The sequence below is a fragment of the Macaca mulatta genome, chromosome 3 (genome assembly GCF_049350105.2).
Source record: "Macaca mulatta isolate MMU2019108-1 chromosome 3, T2T-MMU8v2.0, whole genome shotgun sequence".
Lineage (NCBI taxonomy): Eukaryota > Metazoa > Chordata > Mammalia > Primates > Cercopithecidae > Macaca > Macaca mulatta.
This window is the reverse complement of record NC_133408.1, coordinates 143100013-143124525: the sequence shown is the minus strand read 5'-3', so window position 1 is coordinate 143124525 and position 24513 is coordinate 143100013. Positions and strand designations below refer to the sequence as shown.

Below are 24513 nucleotides of genomic sequence, written 5' to 3'. Positions count from 1 at the left end.
CAATTCAACTTCCAAACTCTCATTTTTAACTTATATTCCAGTTCTTAGTGAAAATGTTTCCTATTCTTACAAATTAATATTGGATAGTATGGGTATCCTTGTTTGATGGGTACATAATTACTAGGTGTAGTTATTCCTAAGAATATGAAATCATCACATCTGAGAAGGAGCCTTAAAAATCATCTCATTAAACTCCCTTATTATACATGTTTAGTTACTCACCATGGACATAGAACCTACTAGTGCCAGAGTACAAATGAAAGCCCTCACTTATCTTTACTCCTAAGGGGCCAGCTCCCATGTTAGTACATTTCTCATGTAGTTTCTTACCGTTTCCTTTTCTTTGAAATGCCAGAGAGTTGCACAAATTGAAAATGTCAGCGTTGGAAGTCCCCATAAATGCTGTCAACTCCAACAATGTATCTGGCTCTTAAATCTTCCGTACAGTTTCTCTAAGTGGTTGCCCACATTGTGATTAAACACAGCCAATGCTCAGTAAACCCATGCCACCTCTCAGCTGCGGGAAAGCTGTCTGCCCCCTTTAACAGCCATCAAATCACCACCCCTCCACAGCTGACACCAGGCCCTGCCCATCTACTCTACAGGATATCTTTTGTAGGGTGTTTTGGTCTTCCTGAGCATCTTTATTACTACGAACTGAATAGCCTTTCAGCAAATGTTTACGAAGCTCCATCTGTAGGTGCCACCAACAATAAAATGATAAATAAGGAAAATAATCTAACAGGAAATTACATATGAATAGGCACTTTTAAGACAATGTGACGAGGGCTTTGGTGAAGTATGTGTAAGATATTAGAGGAACAAAGAAAGTTTATTACTTACCTACTATCTATAAGCACTGAGGATACAAAACAGTATTCCCCTAAGGGATACAGAGATATTCTCTGCCCTTCAGAAGCTTATACTCTAAAAAATATATATATACATATATATATATATATATAAAAATGTTGGTGCCGAGTAATTATGTTTTATGGAAATATGGTATTCCACTATGTTAATTATAAGTTGCTGCTGCAGATAAACAGAGATAGCTATAAATAAATTTAGATAAATTTAGTCATTAAAAATAATTTATCAGCAAAACCACTGAGTTGCACAATTTGCGGGCATGGGTGCATTTCCACATTGCTTACTGTGAGAATGGAAGCCCCTGGATACCAACTTCCTGGGCCTTTAGAACACCTACTAAGCTCTAAGTGCTGTACATGAAGTCTATGATGTTGAGCAAAAAGGAATCAACCCTGCCCTGTTCCTTGTAACTTACTGTTCAAGAAAGAGACAGACATGTATCAAATATGTATGCAAATAAATGTATAACTGTAATTGTGACAAATACTGTAAGAGGAAAACAACGGTTTGCTATGAGAGAGAACAGCATGGAAGAAACATCATTTTAAAAGGGGTCAGGAAGAAAAATTCTCTGTGAGGACCTGACATTTCCTCTGACACCCGAAGGACACACAGAAGTTAACCAGGCAGAAAGAGAGGAAGGGAGGGAGAGGCAGAGAGAGACAGAGATAGAGAAAAAGAGAACATGCAGGCAGAAAGGTGGGAATGAGTTCGGTGCGCTCTGGGACCTGAGGGGAGAAACAGTACTCCAGAAACCAGTGATCATGATGAGGGAGGGTAGCAGAGGCCCAAGTTCAGGCAGATCTCAGGCAGGACCTTGTGGGCCAAGGAGAGGACTGGGGGTTTCGGTAAAATGCAGTGGAAAGTGACAGGAGTTTGTTAGGCAGAGATCACTCTGCTGGGGGAACATGAAGAAGCTGGGGAGCAAGCCAAATTCTGGAGAAACCGGTTTGTACAGACGTTCAACAGACATGTATCGGACTGACCTCTTTATTTCAGAGTGAAGATTTTAGTCCTAGTCTGTTTCTTCTCCATTTTCTAAACTTATAGAAATATTTTCATTTGGAAAATGCAAACACATTCCTGTTGTTTGGTCTTTTGTCCTGCCTTAAACAGATATTTCCTCAGTCAAATGACTAATGGTCTCTTAATGACAGAACATATATGGATCAATAAACACAAATGGGTTCCTCTAAAAGTCTTTTCATGTTCAATGCACTTGAGCCTGAGGCATTGCTTGGATTTGACTGCCATCTAGTGCCTCCGAAAACACGTGTTTTTGTATTTCTGAGCAAGACACTCCCCAGAACTGTGTGAATGAGCAAATGTATTTCTTCCTCTGTTTTAGCTTTACTTATATCGCTTTTGTGTCGATGTAAAGTAAGTCTGGTCTCATTTATTATGCTCTCTCTTTTCTCTGTATAATTTTCTCTGTCCAATTAGAAAGCAAGTGGGAAGCTGAAATCCAGCCCATTTTCTGTTCCCAAACCAAATGCAGAGGGGTTGCAGCTGCTCGGGGATGGTCATCTTTTCTGATTTTGCACTTACAAGTTAGCAGCAGCTCTGGTGTCACTCCATGGTACTTCCCACACGAAATCCAAGGCTCATGGCTCCCCTGAGGCTTCCAGTTTTAGGATTCATTTTTGTTTCTGACTGTCGGTTCTTTACAAGACTCAGAAAGATCACTGGGCTAAAATATATGATCAAGCTATCAGTTTGGTTGGTTTGGTTTGACTATAAACAATGTTTTGTATAGAATATTGTAATAATGGCCAGCCAGGCACAGTGGCTCATGCATGTAATCGCAACACTTTGGGACACTGAGGTGGGCAGATCACTTTAGGTCAGGAGTTCAAGACCAGCCTGGCCAACATGGTGAAACCCTGTCTCCACTAAAATACAAAAATTAACTGGGTATTGTGGTGCATGCCTATAATCCCAGCTACTCAGGAGGCTGAGGCAGGAGAATTGCTTGAACCCGGGAGGCGGAGGCTGCACTGAGCTGAGATGGCACCACTGCGTTCCAGCCCAGGCAACAGAGCAAGACTCCATCTCAAAAAAAAAAAAAAAAAAAAAAATGTAATAATGAACGTTCTTTTCAGAAAAGAAGTAGGAATGTACATGCTTTTGTGTTACACTTCTCCATGCACTTATTCAAACATACTGGAACACATTTTCTTTTCCACAGCATCTTCATTAAAATTCTCATCTTCTTCAAAGGTCCCAAGCCACTCGTTTCCGCTGGCATCAACCAGCTCCCTTTGACAAGCAGCAGACGTGGGCAATAGATAATGTCTATATCGGGGATGGCTGCATAGACATGTGTAGTGGCCATGGGAGATGCATCCAGGGAAACTGCTTGTAAGTCGATTTTTTTTCTTCCTTCTGTTGAAAGCTCCTGATTCACATTCCATCTAGGAGATTTTTCTGTAACTGGTTTTTGAATCACTCCCATGCTTCCTTAAGTTATACATTTTTTTCTGAAATATGATCTTGAGCTAACAGTGAAGTTGATGGATACTGTATCTTCATTCTTGCTTAGAGATTAGGAACTGAACAATAGCTATCTTGTCAGGAGATGGATGGATTATAATTAACTATATTTTATTTCCTTCTGTGTTTCTGCAATACACTTGAGCCTTGAAAATAACATTAGAAAAGGTTCAGGAGTTCAGTAAGTTCTGGCCAAAACTAATACATCATAAGTATTTTTCTCACTTAGGTCTGAATATATGTAAGGATATGCATTTGTTGTTGTTTGTTTATATTGCCGTGTTGTTTGCCTAAGAAAGTATGTAGATGTCTGGTCAATTTACCAGAGGTACTTGATGGACAGGCCTATTATATTACTCTTAGAGAACCTCAGCATATTTGGAATAATTTAAATGAAGGGGGGTGTGTGTGTGTGTGTATGTAAAGCATAGAGACCCATGGTGTGTGGGCCTCTATACTGTATTTTCGAGATTATCCTGTTTAATGGGGAAGTATGAATGAAGATGCTTTCCCCATACACCTGGGAAGTCTATTTTTGGCTAATGATTTTAGCCTATACCCAGGACAACCCTTGAGACCCCTGAGCCTCCTAGTCCTATATTCATGTTCCCTTCCACCCTAAACAGGGAAGTCAGTCTTTTGATAAGAAGCAACAGTTATTGTCCAAAGTATCTTCTGCTGTTAGAACCATAGCCCCTTGGATTCCTAAGTGGCTCAAAGCCTCTGTTAAAAAGACCAATTTCGTAAATTATTCGGACCTACCAGTTTACTTTGGCAGCTCCCATTGTTTATCAGCCATTCAGAGCTCTGTGATATAAGAGATGGGCCTTTAGTAGACTCTTCGAAGTTGCTTCTTCCTCTTCACCTGTAACGTTGAATCACTACCTTAGGAAATGTTAGAGTTAGTTAATTCATAGATTATTTGTAACCTAAAGCACAGTTAAGGAGAGCAGGTGAATTCTGGCAAGCTCTCTGAAAATCAGTAACTTTTCATCATCTTGGACTAGGAAAAGAGTAGTCTTCACTAATTTGAGAACAAGCTTGCAGGGGCTTTGTCTGATGTTGACTTTTCCTCTCTCCTGCTCTGCACCCAGCTGTGATGAACAGTGGGGTGGCCTGTACTGTGATGACCCCGAGACCTCTCTTCCAACCCAACTCAAAGACAATTTCAATCGAGCTCCATCCAACCAGAACTGGCTGACTGTGAATGGAGGGAAATTGAGTACAGTGTGTGGAGCCGTGGCGTCAGGAATGGCTCTCCATTTCAGTGGGGTGAGTGTTTGGCTGCTGGTTATTCATTTCTGCTCCTCTTAAGTTCCTTCCAAATAGCTGACTCTCTTCTGAAGTTTAATGGGTAAACCAAGATGCAGAGTTAGTTACCCTAAATGTACAACCCTGATCTGAACTTGCAACTTTATACAAATCTTTATACTGTAAAGATAACTTTATACTATACTTTATACTAAGTAATCAGAAAATAAATATAGTATAACTTTATGCTATGCTTTATACTAAAGAATCAGAAAATACTAATCATTCCCAGGATTTTTCTACCACAAATCAGTTGAGACAATTTAATTATTCAGGGTAGTGTCAGCACAGGGCATATTTAAGTACACATTATAAAAGAATGTGAGTGAATGTTTGTCTTGGAAAAGAGCACTTGTGCAATCTTCCATCTGCATGGAGCCCTTTTAATTGACAACTCTTGAGCTTGCAACAGATTTTGCATTTAAGGAGCCAAAAATCTGGAAAATGAGCTGCAATGGTTCCTGAATTTATTAACAACAATGAATCATTTGTATAGATTATCCAGGAAAGAATAATTATTAGACATTACTAGACATCTGTAGGTGTAGCATATTGTCTTGTGAGTGACAGCAGCAAGGTTCGAAACTTTCTTTGAGAAATGTTATAGTCACTCTACTTTTCTGCCAAAGGCGACTCTGTTTAAAATACAATTTCTTTTATACCATGATTAGATAGACAAATTAGTGTTGTAAAATAACAAATTTACTGCCAGCTTTTTATTTCCTTAGCATGCCCTACCTTAGAGTTTACATTTGTGCCAATGAAGTGCATTATTTATATTCAACATTTTAGCTCGAGTAACAAGATGACATACAGCATATAGGCTTTTTATAATCATCAACACTGACAAAGAATGCAGTGTTCAGGATACTTTTTCTCACTTAGAACTAAAAGTAGTTTTTCACATATGTTCAACTAAAACAAATCCACATATCAACATTAATAAATTAATACAGATGCCATTAAATTATGTTAAAGTGTAAATGTAAAACATTACAATAATTAGAGATTATCTCTATAATTATAAAATTTCCAGATGTGGCTATTTTTAAATTTCATATTAAAATAGTCATCTACTTACAGGCACAGTGGCTCACGCCTGTAATCCCAGAACTTTGGGAGGCCGAGGTGGGCAGATCACCTGAGGTCAGGAGTTCAAGACCAGCCTGGCCAACACTGTGAAACCCCAGCTCCATTAAAAATACAAAAATCAGCCGGGTATGGTAGCACACATCTGTGGTCCCAGCTACTTGGGAGGCTGAGGCAAGAGAATCACTTGAACCCAGGAGATGGAGGTTGCAGTGAGCCAAGATTGCACCACTGCACTCCAGCCAGACTCTGTCTCAAAAAATTAAATAACAATAATAATAAAATAGTCATCTCAGCGTGCTATTTTCTTAGTGGTTGGTTCATTTGTAAAAATCTAATAAATGTCTGAAAATAACTGGAGAGAGTTTAATAAAAATAAAGGACAGTTATCTTAGTTCCAGCTCTCATCTTGCTTATGAAAAATAAAAAACAGCCAAGACAACTTGGAAATGTATCCTGGACTGCAGTACTCAACCTTGGCCCAAATAAACTTTCATATTAAAAAAAGGAAAAATAAAAAGAGAAAATCATCTTGGAATACGTTGTTCTCTGTAAATAAGTCTTGAATGCCGAAATTTCAAAGTTCAGCAAACATGTGCTAGGTACCTACTGTGTACTAGGCAAAATACTAAGAGCCCACATAGTAAGAAACAGGGTCAGAAAATCAGTGCTACAATACTGTGTGGCTTGTATTACAAAATAAATATTAAAAGAAAGGAAATACCAGCACTTTGGGAGGCCGAGGAAGGTAGATCATTTGAGCCCAGGAGTTCAAGACCAGCCTGGACAACATGACGAAACCCTGTCTCTACAAAAAATTAGCTAGACATGGAGGCATGCACCTGTAGTCCCAGCCACTTGGGAGGCTGAGGTGGGAGGATCGCTTGAACCCAGGAGGTCAAGGCTGCAGTGAGCTGTGATGGTGCCACTGCACTCCAGCCTAGATGACAAAGCAAGACCCTGTCTCAAAAAAAAAAAAAAAAAAAAAAAACATAGAAAATCTATAACCTGCAACTGAGATTCCTTATCACTGTTTTTTGTTTTTTGTTTCATTTTACTTCTTTTTCTTAGGGTTGTAGTCGATTATTAGTCACTGTGGATCTAAACCTCACTAATGCTGAGTTCATCCAGTTTTACTTCATGTATGGGTGCCTGATTACACCAAACAACCGTAACCAAGGTGTTCTCTTGGAATATTCTGTCAATGGAGGCATTACCTGGAACCTGCTCATGGAGATTTTCTATGACCAGTACAGTAAGCCCGGGTTTGTATTTGATTTGATATCTAATAACGAGTACGTTGAGCAAAGATTGCTACCAGCAATCAATCACAGGAGACTGAGGGGGACCTCAGACTTATGCCTCAGTAGAGGATGCCTCTGAGACTGAAATGAAGAGGCGTTTCTGAGCTGGATAAATAGCTGGTTTGGGTTTTTAAGAACAACTAGTTTTCACATCCCAGAATAAGACGAAATATTCTACCACAATGCCAATGGTGAATAAACCCAGTGCAAAAACCCACAGAAATTAACTAGTATATTATAATTAATTTCAGCAATGCTTTGGGAAAATGGAAACAGAAAAATAAATAAATATTTATATAGTGTTCACTCCGTTTTTAGAGAATTTTGGACTGGAAAGCAAAGAAACACAATAAAATGTAAATATCCTTAAGAAGCCTAGAGATTATTTTTAAACTCCTTATTTAAAAACCTTGAATAAACACAACGTATGGGTCATTTAAAAAAAATTATTGAAGGGCCAAATGCAATGAATATGACCAATTAGAAATGTCAAAGAGTTGTTAAGAAGGAAAATAGCATATTCAGTAAAGTAGGAGGAGGACGAGGGTAAGAAAAGAGAACAGAGAAAGAATGAGAAAGAGACAGAGAAAGGCAGGGTCCAAGGGGAGGCCGAAGAGAAGAGGAAATAAATAGAACCCAGACAGGAAACACATGCTGGGCATGGTGTCTCACACCTGTAATCCCAGCACTTTGGGAAGCCAAGGCAGGAGGATCACTTGAAGCCAGGGGTTCAAGACCAGCCTGGGCAGCAAAGCAAGACACCTTTCCCCCCAAAAAAAAAAAAATTACCTGGGTGTGGTGGCATGTGCCTATAGTCCCAGCCACTCAGGAGGCTGAGGCAGGAGGATTGCTTGAGCCTAGGAGTTTGAGGCTGCAGTAAGCTATGATTGTGGCACTACACTCTAGCCTGGGTGACAGAGTAAGACCCCATCTTTTAAAAAAAAAAAAAGAAAAGAAAGAAACATAGATAATCCTTTAATGCATGGCAAGCCAGATATGGGCTAAAATTTGAGTAAAATAAAAAGAATCTTATAAATGATCATTTAAATTCAATATATCAGTTAAGAATAGGTTCAGCTATCAATGGCAGGAAACACAAAACAACAATTTTTTTTCTCTCTCCTATGTAAATTACATCCCCCCCCAAAAAAAACTACTCCAGGACTGCTATAGTGGCTCCACAAGCACCAGTGACCCAGGTTCCTCCTGTCTTATTGTTCTGCCCCACTCAGCATGTGACTTTCATCTCATGGTCCAAAAGGGCCACTAGCTCCCCAACTTTACAGTCTATAGGAAGGAGGTTGAGGCGAGAAGGGTGTGCTCTCTCTTCAAGGACATTTCCTAACAGCTGCACATACTTCCTTTTATATTCCATTAGCTATAGAATTTAGCCACATAGCCACCCCCAGATGCAAGGAAGGCTGGACATGCTGTCTTTATTCTGGGCAACCAGTCACCTGGATAAAAAGACAGGCTCCTATTAGGAAGGAAGAAAGGGAGAATGGCCATTGAGGAAATACCAGTAGTTTTTGCCACAAGCAAAAACTTTTAAATCTTCCACTTGCATTAAAGTTGGATGCCAATAAAGGAATCCAACTAGAAGCCAAGTGGTACAGAGTACCCTGTGCTCAACTATTAGTAGGAGATAACAGACAAGCAAAGTAAACTGCTTTCTTCATCGTGATGGAGGAATTTATAAAAACCTCAAGTATGAGTTCCTGAACACTTAAGCAGCATAACATACAAGGAGAAGAGAGTTATGTTTCTGTAGGGTAAAAGCATAACTGTCTAATCTACTTTAGTTCTCTGAAGGGGAAACAAATTGAGGTAGGAACAGTGGTCATAATTTATTTAGACTTTCAAGTAGCCTTAGGTAAATTTCCATTCCAGAGATTTTTTAAATGTGGTCAAAGATTTATCAGAGAAAATAAAAACTAATTTAGAAATAGGAAAGAAAAACTAGAGGTAAAAGATAACTGCTCTGGGTGAAGAAGCGTGATTGTGTATCCCCTCCAGAAACTGACAGATTTTGGATAGTACGTAATTAAACATGCCAAACCAATAGAGGTAAATTTTAGGAACATCTCATAAGATAAGCATACCAAAAAAGAAAAAAAAAAGGTGCAGGGAGGACAAATGAGCTTCAAAATTGACAAAAATGAGGAAATAGACTTTGGAAAAGACTCTGCCTAAAGGGTGATGTCTCCCGGCTGCCAGTACCCGCACAGGTGAGGGTCTAAGTTTCATACTTTCTAGTCTACACTGTTCTTCCTTAAGACTAAGATCCATTAGGCTATCATGGCCCAAAGGGTGCATAGAATGATGGCATAATAGAAAAAAGTATTTAAAATTCAAGTTGTAGAAATCCAACTAAAAGCATCCTACCTGTGAATGAATCTTGGTTGGCCTCCATCTGGAATACTACCTACTGTTCTGGTCACTGTACCTCAAGGAAGACAGAAAACAAAAAGGAAGGAAAAATAAAATCAACAAGGATATATTGTATAAACAAAACTAATATAATGAAACCTCTTTAATGTGAAAGGCAAGAATTAAAACAACTGTCACTGCAGCCCTCAGTTTAAAGAGCTTCATGGGATGAACTTGGACTGGTTGCCTTGCCTTGGAACTTTGCAAACACTAAGAGGCATCCCTTGAGGTTAAAGGGAGGTAGATTAGTATAGATTTAAAAAAAATAAGATGATACTGGCTGGGCACGGTAGCTCATTCCTGTAATCCCAGCACTTTGGGAGGCCGAGGTGGGTGGATCACCTGAGGTCAGGAGTTAGAAACCAGCCTGGTCAACATGGTGAAACCCCGTCTCTACTAAAAATACAAAAATTAGCCAGGCGTGGTGGCATGCGCGCCTGTAACTCCAGCTACTCGGGAGGCTGAGGCAGGAGAATTGCTTAAACCCAGGAAGCAGAGGTTGCAGTGAGCCAAGATTGCACCATTGTACTCCAGCCTGGGCAGCAGAGTGAGATCTCTGTCTCAGGGAAAAAAAAAAATACTTTGTGAGGAGGATGGTAAATCTAAGGACGTTATCTTCCCTGACAGATTTTATGAGTTATGAATATAAATACAAAAGGTTGATATGTTCCTGGGTTTTCATATATAATTGTGATTAAGGGGCATTTTAGACCTCATTTCTAGCTAATTCAGTTTCCTGTTGGAGCATGGAGCCACATTTTTCCATGTCTGTCCCTGGTGAGTGAGACAGGGATAGATAGCATGCTGGGCTTGCTAGCCCATGGTTCTCACATGACATTTTCTATGAATATATAGAATTTTAAATATTTTCAACAAAGCATATAAACAAAGTCAATGTCTGCACCATAGACAACTGATAATGGACCTGGTACCCTCAGGCTGACAGTCCAAATGTCCTCCCACAATCCAGTGTCCATACCCCAAGTCACTTGCCAGCACTCACGGAAACAGAGTAAAAACAAGGTGCCAGGGAAGGAAGCAGAAGAAGCCAAACACTAGGTGACAGAAAAAAGTCAGCATTTTGGCTTATGTTTACCAAAGTGCATATACTCTAGGCCTACAGATACCAACCAGGTATGCAAAAAACTGTGCAGTCCCTCCAAAGCCTGCCCACAGACAGAACCAATTGGTAGTTCCAGGATACTTGAATCTGTTCACATTCTATTTCCCTCAATTTAGTGACTACTGAGACTTCATAAAATTAAGCCAGTTAATTGTGGTTTTTGAAAATTATTTTAGCTAATGTCCTTCCCTCACCTACCATGTGACATATAGTATCTTATGGCTGGTTGTAAATCTTTTACTCAAGATATTTGACAAGGGTTCTTTCCCACACCCTCCCCCATCATTTTCCTATAGATTTGTGAATATCCTTCTCCCTCCTGATGCTAAAGAGATTGCCACTCGCTTCCGCTGGTGGCAGCCAAGACATGATGGCCTGGATCAGAACGACTGGGCCATTGACAATGTCCTCATCTCAGGCTCTGCTGACCAAAGGACCGTTATGCTGGACACCTTCAGCAGCGCCCCAGTGCCCCAGCACGAGCGCTCCCCTGCAGACGCCGGCCCTGTCGGGAGGATTGCCTTTGACATGTTTATGGAAGACAAAACTTCAGGTAAATTATGCACAGCACTAAATAAAAAGCCCAGTGGAAATGCAGTGGTTTGGATTTGGGTCTTTTCAAAGGGGCGAAGTGTGGAACCTTTTCAAATGTTCCAGTGGTGCAGAAACACTGAAAAGGGTGTCATCCTTTTGTTCCTCTCAGCCTTCCTGGTTGGCATTTTAACTAAATCTTTTCTTTCATTCAAGCCAGCTAGTGTGTTTTTTAAATATAGCAATCTATAATTTTATTAACAGGATGATTTTCTTTTCTTAGAAAATTTTCAGTGTTTCCTGTTTTCTAGTTTGGGTAGAAAGCCAAAGATTTCTACCCAAATCTTCTACCCAACAAATGACATTTCCCAGTCATTTGTTTTAATATCTGAAGACAAGTATTTTGTTTTGCTACAGGGCAGACACATTTGCATTTCATGTCTTAGGTCATGTCCCAAGTCTTGCTTGTTACCATTCATTCCCCATAGGGGTTTTCAATGATACTGGTGAAGCAGGAAGGACCGCTTTGTACTCCTCTCTTTTTTTTTAAAGACAGTTTCATTATTTTGCCTAGGCTGGAGTGCAATGGCACAGTCCCAGCTCACTGCAACCTCTTCCTCCCAGGTGCAAGCAATTCTCCTGCCTCAGCCTCCAGACTAGCTGGGATTACAGGCATGCACCACCATGCCCAGCTAATTTTGTAATTTTAGTAGAGATGGGGTTTCACTATGTTGGCGAGGCTGGTCTCGAACTCCTAGCCTCAGGTGATCTGCCTATCTCGGCCTCCTAAAGTGCTGAGATTACAGGCATGAGCCACCACGCCCAGCCTATCCTCTCATTTTTAATGTTTTCATTTCATGACACTATTCTGGTCTTTATAAAAAGTGGTGTCTTGTATTAAGTATGTATCTTTGCCATGCCATGTATTTGGTTATACTACATGAAACATGGCATCTTCAGATAAAGCAGTGATATTCATTATATATCTCATACTAACATGTATCTAAACAGTAAAGATAGATATACTATTATGCCAGTATTGATTCAGACAGTGGAACTCTGTCACACCCAGCTCAGCCCCTAGCATCTTGCATGGAAAGGACAGTCATTTTTACAATAGTAAGACTGATAAGAATCTTCCGGAGGAACAGCATGTCCTGGAAAAAAAAAATCGAAACTTGAAGAATTTTAAAAATTTTAATTTCAGTTAATATTTTATTGTAAAAGTATACATGTTCAAAATGTGAAACTGAGAAAATACATAAAATCATAAGGATGAAAATAAAAATCACTCAGGGGATAACCATTGTCAATATTTTGGCATATATTCTTAGAGTACATTTACATAAACATATTTTTAACAAAATTATAGTCTTATATATGTCATAGCTTCTTTTTTTGTTTATAATTAAATCCTTATCATTTCCTCATATCCTTAGATATCTTTGAATATAAAATTTTAGTAGCTATATACTCAATAATACTGGATATTTAGGTTAATTTCACTAATTCATTTATTAGTATATTATGTGGCATAACATAACAGCAGATATTTACTTTGAAACACTCTTGTTTAAAAAAAAAAAACAAAAACTTGTAAACAGAAAAAGCTTAAAATGTCCCTCACCACTACTAAGTGTCATATTCTCTTAAGAAGGTTACTGAAATTTGCTTACATAGATCTGGTTCAGAACTTTGCTTCATTACTCATTCATTTTTTTCCTGTATAATGGTTTACATAAGTGAGTTTACAATCAGAGAGAGAGAGGGGGAGAGAGAGAGAGAGGATCAACACATAAGATGTACTCTGCATTAATCAATTCATAGTCTTACTACTTAGGTTTTCTTTAGACTCTTCCAAATCTATTCCTTCAGTAGTATTTTGCGGAGTACATTTCCTCAAAGTGTTAACTGTTAATCAGGTTTAGGAGTCAAGACTTATTAAAAGAAATATTTATCCAGAATACTTGAATATCCATACCTAAATAATCAAATATTAAGAGCATTACCAAGGTAAATTTATAACAGTATTATCTTGGAATCCTAATTTCTTAAATAATCTCTTTAATAATATTTTATTTTAATTTTGTCCAAATTAAATATGGCTTCACATTTTAGGACTTAAAATTAGCCTTTATAACAAGTTTGTTATAAACTCATTTGTTATGAACTCATTTCTTAAACTCAAAAATCATTTGTTTATCTAATTAAATAGGGTGGTTGCCAGGATCTGGGGAAAGGGGAAATGAGGAATACTTTTTCAATAGCTATAAAGTTTCTGTCATGCAAAAGAAATAAGTTCTAGAGATCTGTTGTACGACATAGTGTCTATGGTTGACAGGATGATCTTGTGCACTGAAAATATGTTAAGAGGATATGTCTCTTGTGAGGTGTTCTAAACAGCAACCCCCCAACAACAAAAAAAAAAACACACACACACACACACAAAAGAATACAAGGAAATTTTTGAAAGTGATGGATCGATTTGGTACCTTGCTTGTGGTGATAGTATCATAGGGTGTGCATATTTCCAAAGTCATCAAGATGTATATTTCATTTTTAAAAACAAATTTTTTAGAGATAGGGTCTCACTCTGCTTCCCAGGCTGGAGTGCAGTGACACAATCACAAATTACTGCAGCCCTAAACTCCTGGACTCAAGCAGCCTCCTGAGTAGTTGAGACTATGGGTGTGAACTGCCACACCAGCTAATTTTTTTTTTTCCAGCAGTCAGGATCTTGCTATGTTGCCCAGGCTGGCCTTAAGCGATCCTCCCACTTCAGCATTTCAAAGTGCTGGGATTACGGGCATGAGCCACCATACCCAGCCAAGATGTATATTTTAAATATGTGTAATTTTTGTATATCAATTATATCTCGATAAAGCTATAAAAAAATTCGTTACAAGCTTTTTAGTTACCCAGATAATACTTTCAGAATTTGAATAGAAGTAATGAACCCTCTTCCCTATCCTGTTATTAAAATTATCTCTCCTTCTTTATATGCTACCTAAAAAGTGAAATATCTGTCAAAAAATTAGTTATTTCCTTTTGTTTTTCATTTACAATGCATACAATATGCTTTTTTTCATGTGCAGACTAATATCTATGGTTGTGTGTGTACTAATATCAGACAAAGGGCATATATCGCAATCCTCCTAGTATTTACATTCCTGAAACAATGTGTTTACATTAGTGTTTTGTCTATAGAGTATATACAACATGAGCAGTTTCTACTTAAAATAATTCTATGTATTGCTTAAAGTATTTTTGTCACAGATTTGTCATAAAAATTTGTTCTCTGTTTTAAGTGAATGAGCACTGGCTATTCCATGATGATTGCACAGTAGAGAGATTCTGTGAGTCCCCTGATGGTGTGATGCTCTGTGGCAGTCATGACGGACGGGAGGTATATGCAGTGACCCACGACCTGACTCCCACTGAAGGCTGGATTATGCAATTCAAGGTGAAATGTTATGATCTTGGCTATATAAACAACCATACATTAGCAATATAACAAATCAAAAATATCAGAGAAAAGATAATCTCATATTTCATTGACTTTATATTTTGAAAAGTAAAATTTACTATTAAAGTAATATACAACTCAACTACATATTGCTTAATGATTAAAAGTATTTTATTTCTGAAGTATTTCAAGTTGAAACTTTTTAAAATCTTTTTTATTATACTCTAAGCTCTGAAGTACATGTGCAGAACATGCAGGTTTGTTACATAGGTATACATGTGGCATGGTGGTTTGCTGCACATCAAACCGTCATCTACATTAGGTATTTCTCCTAATGCTATCCCTCCCCCACTTCCCGACAGGCACCAGTATGTGATGTTCCCCTCCCTGTATCCGAGTGTTTTTGTTGTTCAACTCCCACCTATGAGAACATGTGGTGTTTGGTTTTCTGTTCTTGTATTAGTTTGCTGAGAACGATGGTTTCCAGCTTCATCCATGTCCCTACAAAGGACATGAACTCATCTTTTTTATGGTTGCATAGTATTCCATGGTGTATATGTGGCCACATTTTCTTTATCCAGTCTGTCATTGATGGGCATTTGGGTTGGTTCCAAGTCTTTGCTATTGTGAAGAGTGCCTTAATAAACATACGTGTGCTGTGTCTTTATAGTAGAATGATTTCTAATCCTTTGGGTATATACCCAGTAATGGGATTGCTGGGTCAAATGGTATTTCTAGTTCTAGATCCTTGAGGAATCACCACACTGTCTTCCACAATGATTGCACTAATTTACACTCCCACCAACAGTGTAAAAGCATTCCCATTTCTCCACAGCCTCTCCAGCATCTGTTGTTTCCTGACTTTTTAATGATCGTCATTCTAACTGGCATGAGATGGTATCTCAATGTGGTTTTGATTTGCATCTCTCCGATGACCAGTGATGATGAGCATTTTTTCATATGTTTGTTGGCCACATAAATGTCTTCTTTTGAGAATTGTCTGTTCATATCCTTCGACCACTTTTTGAAGGGGTTGTTTTTTTCTTATAAATTTCTTTAAGGTCTTTGTAGATTCTGGATATTAGCCCTTTGTCAAATGGATAGATTGCAATTTCTCCCATTCTGTAGGTTGCCTGTTCACTCTGATAATAGTTTATTTTGCTGTGCAGAATCTCTTTAGTTTAACTAGATCCCATTTGTGAATTTTGGCTTTTGTTGCCATTGCTTTTGGTGTTTTAGTCATGAAGTCTTTGCCCATACTTATGTCCTGAATGGCATTGCCTAGGTTTTCTTCTAGGGTTATGATTTTAGGTCTCAACATTTAAGTCTTTAATCCATCTTAATTTTTGTATAAGGTGTAAGGAAGGGATCCAGATTCAGTTTTTTGCTTTGCTTATGGCTAGCCAGTTTTCCCAACACCACTTATTAAATAGGGAATCCTTTCCCCATTGCTTTTGTCAGGTTTGTCAAAGATCAGATGGTTGTAGATGTGTGGTGTTATTTCTGAGGCCTCCATTCTGTTCCATTGGTCTATATATCTGTTTTGGTACCAGTACCGTGTTGTTTTTGTTACTGTTGCCTTATAGTATAGTTTGAAGTCAGGCAGCATGATGCCTCCAGTTTTGTTCTTTTTGCTTAGGATTGTCCTGGCTATGTGGGCTCTTTTTTGGTTCCATATGAAATTTAAAGTAGTTTTTTCCAGTTCTGTGAAGAAAGTCAATGGTAGCTTGATGGGGATAGCATTAAATCTATAAATTACTTTGGGTAGTATGGCCATTTTCACAATACTGGATCTTCCTAACCATCAGCATGGAATGTTTTTCCCTTTGTTTGCATCCTCTCTTATTTCGTTGAGCAGTGGTTTGTAGTTTTCCTTGAAGAGGTCCTTCACATCCCTTGTAAGTTGGATTCCTAGGTATTTGATTCTCTTTGTAGCAATTGTGAATGAGAATTCACTCATGAATTGGCTGTTTGTCTGTTATTGGCTTATAGGAATGTTTGTGATTTTTGTACATTGATTTTGTATCCTGAGACTTTGCTGAAGTTGCTTATCAGCTGAAGGAGATCTGGGGCTGAGACAATGGGGTTTTCTAAATATTCAATCATGTCATCTGCAAACAGAGACAATTTGACTTCCTCTTTTCCTAATTGAATACCTTTATTTCTTTCTCTTGCTTGATTGCCCTGGCCAGAACGTCCAATACTGTGTTGAATAGGAGAGACAGGTGAGAGAGGGCATCCTTGACTTGTGCCTGTTTTCAAAGGGAATGCTTCCAGCTTTTGCCCATTCACTATGATATTGGCTGTAGGTTTGTCATAAATAGCTCGAGACACATTCCATCAATACCTAGTTACTGAGTTTTTAACATGAAGGGCTATTGAATTTTGTCGAAGGCCTTTTCTGCATCTATTGAGATAATCATGGGATTTTTGTCATTGTTTCTGTTTATGTGATGGATTACATTTATTGACTTGTGTATTGAACCAGCCTCGCATCCCAGGGATGAAGCCAACTTGATCTTGGTGGATACGCTTTTTGATGTGCTGTTGGATTTGGTTTGCCAGTATTTTATTGAGAATTTTCGCATCGATATTCATCAGGGATATTGGCCTGGAATTTTCTTTTTTTTGTGGTGTCTCTGCCAGGTGTTGGTAGCAGGATGATGCTGGCCTCATAAAATGAGTTAGGGCGGATTCCCTCTTTTTCTATTGTTTGGGATAGTTTCAGAAGGAATGGTACCAGCTCCTCTTTGTACCTCTGGTAGAATTTGGCTGTGAATCCATCTGGTCCTGGGCTTTTTTTGGTTGTAGGCTATTAATTATTGCCTCAATTTCAGAGCCTGCTATTGGTCTTTTCAGGGATTCAACTTCTTCCTGGTTTAGTCTTGGGAGAGTGTAAGTGTCCAGGAATTTATTCATTTCTTCTAGGTTTTCTAGTTTATTTGCATAGAGGTGTTGATAGTATTCTCTGATGGTAGTTTGTATTTCTGTGGGATCAGTGGTGATATCCCCTTTATCATTTTTTATTGCGTCTATTTGAGTCTTCTCTCTTTTCTTCTTTATTAGTCTCACTAGTGGTCTATTTTGTTGATCTTTTCAAAAAACCAGCTCCTGGATTCATTCATTTTTTTGAAGGGCTTTTCGTGTCTCTAGCTCCTTCAGTTCCGCTCTGATCTTAGTTATTTCTTGTCTTCTGCTAGCTTTTGAATTTGTTTGTCCTTGCTTCTCTAGTTCTTTTACTTGTGATGTTAGGATGTTGATTTTCGATCCTTCCTGCTTTCTCTTGTGGGCATTTAGTGCTATAAATTTCCCTCTACACACTGCTTTAAATGTGTCCCAGAGATTCTGGTATGTTGTGTCTTTATTCTCATTGGTTTCAAAGAACATCTTTATTTCTGCCTTCATTTCGTTATTTACCCAGTAGTCATTCAGGAGCAGGTTGTTCAGTTTCCATGTAGTCGTGTGGTTTTGAGTGAGTTTCTTAATCTTGAGTTCTAATTTGATTGCACTGTGGTCTGAGAGACAATTTGTTATGATTTCTGTTCTTTTACATTTGCTGAGGAGTGCTTTACTTCAAACTATGTGGTGTGATGTGGTGCTGAGAAGAATGTACATTCTGTTGATTTGAGGTGGAGAGTTCTGTAGATGTCTATTAGGTCTGCTTGGTCCAGAGGTGAGTTCAAGTCCTAGATACCCTTGTTAATTTTCTGTCTCGCTGATTCTCGTTGATCTAATACTGACAGTGGGGTATTAAAATCTCCCACTATTAATGTGTGGAAGTCTAAGTCTCTTTGTAGGTCTCTAAGAAGTTGCTTTATTAATCTGGGTCCTCCTGTATTGGGTGCATATATATTTAGGATAGCTAGCTCTTCTTGTTGCATTGATCCCTTTACCATTATGTAATGCCGGTCTTTGTCTCTTTTGAACTTTGTTGGTTTAAAGTCTGTTTTATCAGAGACTAGGATTGCAACCCCTTCTTTTTTGTGCTTTCTGTTTGCTTGGTAAATATTCCTCCATCCCTTTATTTTGAGCCTATGGATGTCTTTGCACGTGAGATGGGTCTTGACTCTTCATCCAATTTGCCAGTCTATGTCTTTTAATTGGGGCATTTAGCCCATTTACATTTAAGGTTAATATTGTTATGTGTGAATTTGATCCTGTCATTATGATGCAAGATGGTTATTTTGCCCGTTAGTTGATGCAGTTTATCCATAGCATCAGTGGTCTTCACAATTTGGTATGTTTTTGCAGTGGCTGGTACTGGTTTTTCCTTTCCATGTAAGTCTTCCTTCAGGAGCTCTTGTAAGGCAGGCCTGGTGGTGACAAAATCTCTCAGCATTTGCTTGTCTGTTAAATATTTTATTTCTCCTTCGCTTATGAAGCTTAGTTTGGCTGGATGTGTAATTCTGAGTTGAAAATTCTTTTCTTTATGAATGTTGAATATTGGCCTCAACTCTCTTCTGGCTTGTAGAGTTTCTGCAGAGAGATCCGCTCTTAGTATGATGGGCTTCCCTCTGTGGATAACCTGACCTTTCTCTCTGTCTGCCCTTAACATTTTTTCCTTCATTTCAACCTTGGTGAATCTGACGATTATGTGTCTTGGGGTTGCTCTTCTTGAGGAATATCTTTGTGGTGTTCTCTGTATTTCCTGAATTTGAATGTTGGCCTGTCTTGCTAGGTTGGGGAAGTTCTCCTGGGTAATATCCTGAAGAGTGTTTTCCAACTTGGTTCCATTCTCCCCGTCACTTTCAGATAAACCGATCAAACATAGATTTGGTCTTTTCACATAGTCCCATATTTCCTGGAGGCTTTGTTCATTTCTTTTCACTCTTTTTTCTCTAATGTTGTCTTCTCGCTTTATTTCATTGATTTGATCTTCAGTCTCTGCTATTCTTTTTTCCACTGGATCAATTTGGCTATTGATACTTGTGTATGCTTCACGAAGTTCTCGTGCTGTGTTTTTCAGTACCATCAGGTCATTTATGTTCTTCTCTAAACTGGTTATTCTAGTTAGCAATTCATCTAACCTTTTTTCAAGGTTTTTAGCTTCCTTGCATTGGGTTAGAACATGCTCCTTTAGCTTGGAGGAGTTTATTACCCACCTTCTGAAGCCTACTTCTGTCAATTCATCAAACTCATTCTCTATCCCATTTTGTTCCCTTACTGGCGAGGAGTTGTGATCCTTTGGAGAAGAGACATTTTGGCTTTTGGAATTTTCAGCCTTTTTGTGCTGGTTTCTCCCCATCTTCGTGGATTTATCTACCTTTGGTCTTTGATGCTGGTGACCTTTGGATGAGGTTTATGAGTGGACCTCCTTTTTGCTGGTATTGATACTATTCCTTTCTGTTTGTTAGTTTTCCTTCTGACAGTCAGGCCCCTCTGCTGGAGTTTGCTGGAGGTCCATTTCAGACCCTGTTTGCCTGGGTATCACCAACAGAGGCTACAGAACAGCAAAGATTGCTGCCTGTTCCTTCCTCTGGAAGCTTCATCCCAGAGGGGCACCCGCCAGATGTCAGCGGAGTTGTCCTGTATGAGGTGTCTGTCGGCCCTTACTGGGAGGGGTCTCCCAATCAGGATACACAGGAGTCAGGGTTTCACTTGAGGAGGCAGTCTGTCCCTTATCAGAGCTCAAATGCTGTACTGGGAGAACCGCTGCTCTCTTCAGAGCTGTCAAGCAGGGATGTTTAAGTCTACTTGAGCTGTGCCCACAGCACCCCTTCCCCTAGGAGCTCTGTCCCAGGGAGATGAAGGTTTTATCTGTAAGTCCCTGACTGGGCGCTGCTGCCTTTTTTCCAGAGATGCCCTGCCCAGAGAGGAAGAATCTAAAGAGGCAATTGGCCTTTCTGAGCTGAGGTGGGCTCCACCCAGTTCAGACTTCTGGGTGGCTGTTTACATGGTGAAGGGAAAACCGCCTACTCAAGCCTCAGTAATGGTGGATGCCCCTCCCCCCACCAAGCTTGAGCATCCCAGTTCGACCTCAGACTGCTGTGCTAACAGTGAGAATTTCAAGTCAGTGAATCTTACCTTGCTGGGCTCCGTGGGGGTGGGACTCGCCAAGCCAGGCACTGGAGGGAATCTGCTGGTTTGCCAGTTGCAAAGACTGTGGGGAAAAGCGCAGTATCTGGGCCGGAGTCCACTGTTCCTCCTGGTACAGTCACTCACGGCTTCCCTTGGCTAGGAAAGGGAAATTCCCTGACCCTTTGCAGTTCCCGGGTGGGGCAACACCCCACCCTGCTTTAGTTCGTCCTCTGTGGGCTGCACCCACTGTCCAACCAGTCCCAATGAGATGAATCGGGTACCTCAGTTGGAAATGCCAAAATCACCAGCTTTCTGCATTGATCCTGCTGGGAGCTGCAGACAGGAGCTATTCCTATTCGGCCATCTTGCCAGCTCTCTCTCAAATTGAAACTTTTATAAGAGTAAATGTGTTCCTGCTTGGGATTAAATACTAATAAAAATATCAACAATAAAAATGTAGGATACTGATTATAACTCCCTGAGTTAAATCATTATGACTTAGGCAATTTGTTTCATCAAGAGAAGATTAAAACTATAATGGTTATTTTTACATTTTTTCCCTCTTACCCATCTCTCCATAAATACAAACTATAACTTAGAAATTTAGGTTAAATAAGACCTTTTTTTCTGAGACGGAGTCTCACTCTGTTGCCCAGGCTGGAGTGCAGTGGCACAGTCTTGGCTGACTGCAACCTCCGCCTCCCGGGTTCAGGCAATTCTCCTGCCTCAGGCTCCTGAGTAGCTGGGATTACAGGTGCACACCACCATGCCCGACTAATTTTTTATTTTTAGTAGAGACAGGGTTTCACCATGTTGGTCAGGCTGGTCTCGAACTCCTGACCTCGTGATCCGCCCACCTCGGCCTCCCAAAGTGCTGGGATTACAGGCGTGAGTCATGGCCCCCAGCCTCTACTTTTTTTTTTTTTTTACAAGAACATTTGGATGTTTCTGGAGAAAAAAAAAAAAAAGGAAAACAAGGCATGATTAGCATTAATGTCAACATCAACTTGGGCTAATATTTAGGCCAAGATTTTATGTGAACCAATTTATTCTGTCTACCTAAATCCCACTGTAATAACAGCAATGTCACATCATGGCTATCACCATCAATGAAGGGTGCTGTGCCTTGTTTAAACTACCTTCAGTTATTATTTCATCTTACTTGTAGTTGAAAGTGTTGTATTAAGAGTCATAAATTATACAATAAAATAGTAAAATTGGTAAAGCTGTTAGCAGTCCTTCTTGGTTAAGTATTCTGCCAAATAGAAGTGCCAGACCATTAGCACAACTAACAGTTTGTAGGAGTGAGCCCAGGCCTTCCAAGGCATTCAGCCAGCATGGCAGAAGCATGGGGTCTAAGTTTCTCTCCAAACCCCCTACACAATATATTTGGCACTTTCTATAATTTGTCACCTGGGGCAATCATTTCTCTGTCCGTTAGCAGAACAAATAATGAATCTGAAAATACAGGATGAATGTGGTAACGTGCGTATCAAGTGATCAGCAGCTTTTTTGTTGCCAAGTCCTTGGAGAAGAATCATATAGTTTTAATACCTTGATCTTGCTTTTCTGTTTATTAGATCTCTGTTGGATGTAAGGTGTCTGAAAAAATTGCCCAGAATCAAATTCATGTGCAGTATTCTACTGACTTTGGTGTGAGCTGGAATTATCTGGTCCCTCAGTGCTTGCCTGCTGACCCAAAATGCTCTGGAACTGTTTCTCAGCCATCTGTATTCTTCCCAACTAAAGGGTGGAAAAGGATCACCTACCCACTTCCTGAAAGCTTAGTGGGAAAGTAAGTAGAAAACCAAAACAAAGCTTGGTTCCAAGCATCCAGAAGCCCATTAGGTACACTGTTGTCAAGCCTGAAATTATGTGTATTTGTGGGAAAAGTGCTTTCTTTCTCCCTAACTCTAAAGGTTCTTTAATTGGTGACTTTCATCATAACTTCCATGATGAGCTAACTTCAGACCTCAATTTGTAATCCTCAGACTTGGCAAAATGGGCTTTCGCAGACTCTTCTATTTTCCACACCTCAAATGGGAACAGAGCAATAATTATGGCCTTGGAGCCAGATGAAAAGGTGTACCCTACCTTCTCAACCTTGTAGACTGTGGACCGCTGTGCACTACATACTTTCCACATTATTGCCTTATCATTCCATGATAGACAGAGCCAGGAGCAAATCCTAACTCATCATGCTATTTCTACCAGTGTGACTTACAGGATCCATTTTCCTCTTACCAAAGCATTAAGTTCTGATCCTGCAGTGAGAGGTAATCAGCCTGGACCAGTGATGAGCACAGGTAATTACACCTTGCTCTGCAAAGTCTGTGGATATATTAATTTAAGGCAATTCCTTAAATTAAAGACTTATCTTCTACTTTAAAAGTAGGGGGAAAGATACACAAAGGAAAACAACAGGTGCACCTCAACTGTATTAATCAGATGGTCTGACTAAATGAATCTTCTTGTGAAACATACAGAGCCTTTGAATAAAGTGCTTACACACAGATTTCCCAGTGTCCCACAGATATTATTATTACCACTCATGGTTTTCTGGAATGTATCTAAAGAGCTTATTCAATTAACATACTAAGGAACTAAATCAGGATGCTTTCAGCTGCAAGGAACAGAAAACCCAATTCAAACCAGCTCAAAATTTGTTGTATCTATAATGAATGAATCCAAAGATAAATGAACTCTAGGGTTGGTTGATTTGTAAGTGGAACGGTGTCTTCAGGGACACTGTTCTGCCTTATTCTCTTAAGAGAATGTCTGCTGTCCACAGCACTGGCGCCATACTCTGCTCTCTCCGGCTGGTTTTGCAATTGAACATGAGATGGCAGCCAGAGAACTGGGGCAGGATGCTTCCGTACTTATGTCCAGTGAGAAAGAAAAATAGTTGCTTTTTGTTCCGAGACAGCCAGAACAAGCACCACCTTGCATCCCATTGGTACCAATTAGCCACTCAATAGTTAGGAAAGTGATATTACAATGATCATTTCATGGATTATCTGGGGCGAAATGGATGCTGGGGAACCACCATAATGTCTATCATAGACTCATTTTCCCCTCCCATTCTCTCTCTTTTTGTAATAATGAGGTATAATTTACATTCAGTAAAATACATACATCTTATTAATTATTCAGATCAATGAGTTTTTACTGTTGTGCAACCCACGTAACCACCACATAAAACATGGTACAGAACATTTATATCACCCCAGAAAGTTCCTTCATGTACTTTGGACTCTTTAAACCAAAACAGCATGGCATATTTTAATATAAGGATAATTATGAGGCTTGTTTTTTCCCCCCAGAAGACAGAGAAGAACAAAGATGAAATTAAAATCTCAGAGAAAATGTCCTTTAATATAAGCCTTTCAAAATTGTTTTGTAATTAGCACAGTTACTCTGAGAATATTGATTGTCTTCAGGGAATTCAGAAAATGCTGCCTCCCAACGGCCTGAGGGCTGTGTGTATGCTGACAAGGCTCTTGTCAAAGGCGTCACTCACCTTCTGTACAATTTCAGGAATGAAATTAGTGAATCTAAATTGCATCATGACCACAGAACTCCAGTTCAGAAGAAACCTGATTTATGAAAGTTACAGATTTGTATATTTAAATATTTCTATTTCTGGACACAGAGATTCCACTGATTTTAACTTTGTTGTGCAAGTTTGCCCCGATATTCTGAAATTTAAATAAAACCAGCTTGAAAGTTCCATTACTAGAAAGATAAAAGTGCTCAGAAAACATTTTTTATTAACCTGTTTCATCTAGTAAGAGTGTCTTAAATGTTTTTTCTCTTGAGTACTGAATACAACATGCAGGACAATGGACCTAAATAAAGTTAACTTTTGTTTTTCA

At 39.2% G+C, this 24513-nt stretch overlaps 1 protein-coding gene across 1 annotated transcript in view; it reads left to right on the top strand.

Moving 5' to 3' along the window:
* RELN (reelin) overlaps positions 1–24513 on the top strand; it is a 510458-nt gene that overhangs the window by 456825 nt on the left and 29120 nt on the right. The window contains exons 47-52 of the mRNA XM_028846151.2: positions 3094–3234; positions 4461–4638; positions 6838–7031; positions 10920–11176; positions 14463–14617; positions 22219–22433. Coding sequence (XP_028701984.2) covers positions 3094–3234; positions 4461–4638; positions 6838–7031; positions 10920–11176; positions 14463–14617; positions 22219–22433 — 1140 coding nt within the window. The remainder of the gene's footprint in view (positions 1–3093; positions 3235–4460; positions 4639–6837; positions 7032–10919; positions 11177–14462; positions 14618–22218; positions 22434–24513) is intronic.